We start from the raw sequence: 2,680 nt of genomic DNA on the forward strand, positions 1-2,680 counted from the left end.
CTATTGTATATACTGTAGTTATTTTGTTTTTAATTAAACGAATGAACAAATAAACTTCCATAACTTCTAAATCTCATATTTCCTGCATTGTCATGTGTGTCTTTTTGAATGAGTTTCATTGTGCTCCCTACATGACTTCATCAATCAATCAATCAATCAATCAATCAATCAATCAATCAATCAATCAATCAATCAATCAATCAATCAATCACACAGAAAGTATGAGTCCTGACCAATCACGCAGGTTTTGATCATGTTGCTGTTTGACTCTCAGGGTGCGTCACAGTTTGTGTCCACAGGAGGGCGCTGTTGGTCTGCGAGCAGSAAGCGGCTCAACTTACCTGAAGTGTCACGTGACGCCGCCTCAGTCTCATTCAGAAAAACGCTTTTACTCCTTCAGTGCGAGTTTTAAATCAAATCAGGTGAAAAACTCACCTACTTTAATTCACTTTTATTTAAAAGCACGACTTTTACTCTGAAAAGATCATAAAACAGAATTTTACTGTAGGCTTTTATCAAAAAGAAATTGTTGTTGTTTGTTATAATGAACAAATAAGACACTTTAAACCTTAAACACCCAGCGGAGAAAGACAGAATATGAAGAGATTTGAATATTTTCAGTTTTACGCGCGTTGGAACGCTTTWATGGTTGGTTTGTTTTGGTTTCTTCTCCAGCCTCCTGAACGCTTCTGAAGCCACCCTGATGCGTGTCACGCGTGGGAATGAGGAAGGCGTGGTCAGGAATGAAAGTTCCAGCGGAGGCTCTCAGTCTGTCTGYGGGAACCAGGCACGGAGCTGCGCGCGCCGGACCGGACCAGCTTGGATCAGAAGCGCACCGGAGCTGCGCGTCAATTGGATCTTTTTTTATTTTATTTTATTAATTTCTTTTCTTCTCACTGATCGATTCCCTGCGCGCGACGTGTCGGATGTTGGATGCAGTTGTTCCGCGCGTAAAGGATCCAGCACGTGTGACGGACTAACCCCCACACACCATGGACGCTCTGGGCAGCCGCTGTAAGATCGTGGTGGTCGGGGACACGCAGTGTGGGAAGACGGCGCTCCTGCACGTTTTCGCCAAGGACTGCTATCCGGAGGTGAGTCTGAGCTCGTGTCTGTTCAGCAGGTTCCATCCACCTGCCTGTCAGAGGGAGGACCCCTGAAGACCTTCACCTGACCTGACATCCAGAATAAATCACATTTTTCTGCTCATTTATCCCCCCGCCCCCCCCCCCGACCCCAAACATTCTCCTGTTTTCAGAACTATGTGCCCACAGTGTTTGAAAACTACACAGCCAGCTTTGAGATAGACAAACATCGGATTGAGCTGAACATGTGGGACACTTCAGGTAAGATATTTACTCATAAACGTGTTGCTTCCAGAACAGAAAACGAACAGAAACACGTGACAAAACTCCAAAAAAACGGGCAGTTTGGTCTCATCAGTTCCAGAAACTTTGAGTGTGTCTACATGCATTTTGGTGAGTCCTGAATTCCTGTCACTTTGTGTGCGAATGTGTGTGTGTGTGTGTGTGTGTGTGTGTGTGTGTGTGTGTGTGTGTGTGTGTGTGTGTGTGTTGCCGTTTCCCTCCTGAGTCATCTTATGATTCAAAATGCGACAGATCACATGCTCAGTTGACCTTAAAGTTCAGCTTGAATGACCTTTTTTTGGCTCTTTTTCTACCATCCACATCTGTCAAATCAACCTGGGGCTGCATTTGCTCTTGCGTCCACGTCCTGGAAGGGTCGTCTACAGTCCCTTGGACCTTTACACTTTTTAAAATGCTGTTGTGGTCCGAGGGAGGTAGTTCTGTTTGAGCTCCTCGGAGTGACGGTCGCATTTATACCAAACTTTTCAGTCGGTAAGGCAAGGATTAACAGTTTGTACAAGTCACTCTTTTTAGTGTTTCTTTGTCAAATCATAACGTTTCACAGTTTATTTGTTGAACTTCTGACCTACTAAAGGTAAATTGCTTTTAGCTGAATCCCTGTTAATTAAAACAGGCCTTGTTTCAGTTTGGCTCCCTCTCTGCACACCTTTTCATTAGATCGGTCCTGTCCCGAGCTGCGACCATGGTTTCTCTCCTGCAGCCGTCGTCTCTCCGACGGACCCGACCCCGGCCACCTTCACGTGTTTCTGCTCCCATGTTTAGGGTCGTCTCAGGGGGGAGGAGCTCCGGTGCCAGCCGTGCTTCTTGCGTTTGCATTCCTTCCCCGCTCAGCTCCACCGTGCGTGGGGCTGCCTCTTCCCAGGCTCCGGCCCGGGGTCAGGCCGCTCTGAGGGGGGGGGACGAGAGCGTGGATAATTCATCCAGGATGGGCCTGCAGGGACCGGTGATTACTCAAACTGTTTAAACGGTTTCTTCRTTCTTTAGATGAAAGCAGGTTTGTGAGGAGGAGGGCAGGGTCAGACCTTTAACTGTTTCAATGAAGCTTCCTCCCTTTGCCACATTATTTTTAGACGCTGCTGTTGAATTCTTTAGCGTTTTGACTTTTATCTCTGAAAGTTCATTCATGTTGAGCTCAGCTGATGGTTTTAGTGAGGTGGGGCTTTCCTTTCAGAATAAAAGTCCACTTTAAACCAGGAGACCAGTTGTCATGAGAATAGTTTGCAGTTTGAACTGTGAGACTCTGTTGCTCTTGTCAGTTTGTGTGGATTTGTGTGTGTGTGTGTGTGTGTGTG

The 2,680-nt window shown here is 46.2% G+C and overlaps 1 protein-coding gene across 1 annotated transcript in view; it reads left to right on the top strand.

Moving 5' to 3' along the window:
- The first annotated feature begins 672 nt into the window (after positions 1–672).
- The window catches only part of rnd2 (Rho family GTPase 2), a 45,822-nt gene continuing 43,814 nt past the window's right edge, over positions 673–2,680 (top strand). The window contains exons 1-2 of the mRNA XM_014022730.1: positions 673–1,094; positions 1,259–1,346. Of these exons, the coding sequence (XP_013878184.1) occupies positions 993–1,094; positions 1,259–1,346 (190 nt within the window). The 5' untranslated portion in view covers positions 673–992. The remainder of the gene's footprint in view (positions 1,095–1,258; positions 1,347–2,680) is intronic.

The sequence above is a fragment of the Austrofundulus limnaeus genome, unplaced genomic scaffold, assembly GCF_001266775.1.
Source record: "Austrofundulus limnaeus strain Quisiro unplaced genomic scaffold, Austrofundulus_limnaeus-1.0 Scaffold4, whole genome shotgun sequence".
NCBI classification, from domain to species: Eukaryota; Metazoa; Chordata; class Actinopteri; order Cyprinodontiformes; family Rivulidae; genus Austrofundulus; species Austrofundulus limnaeus.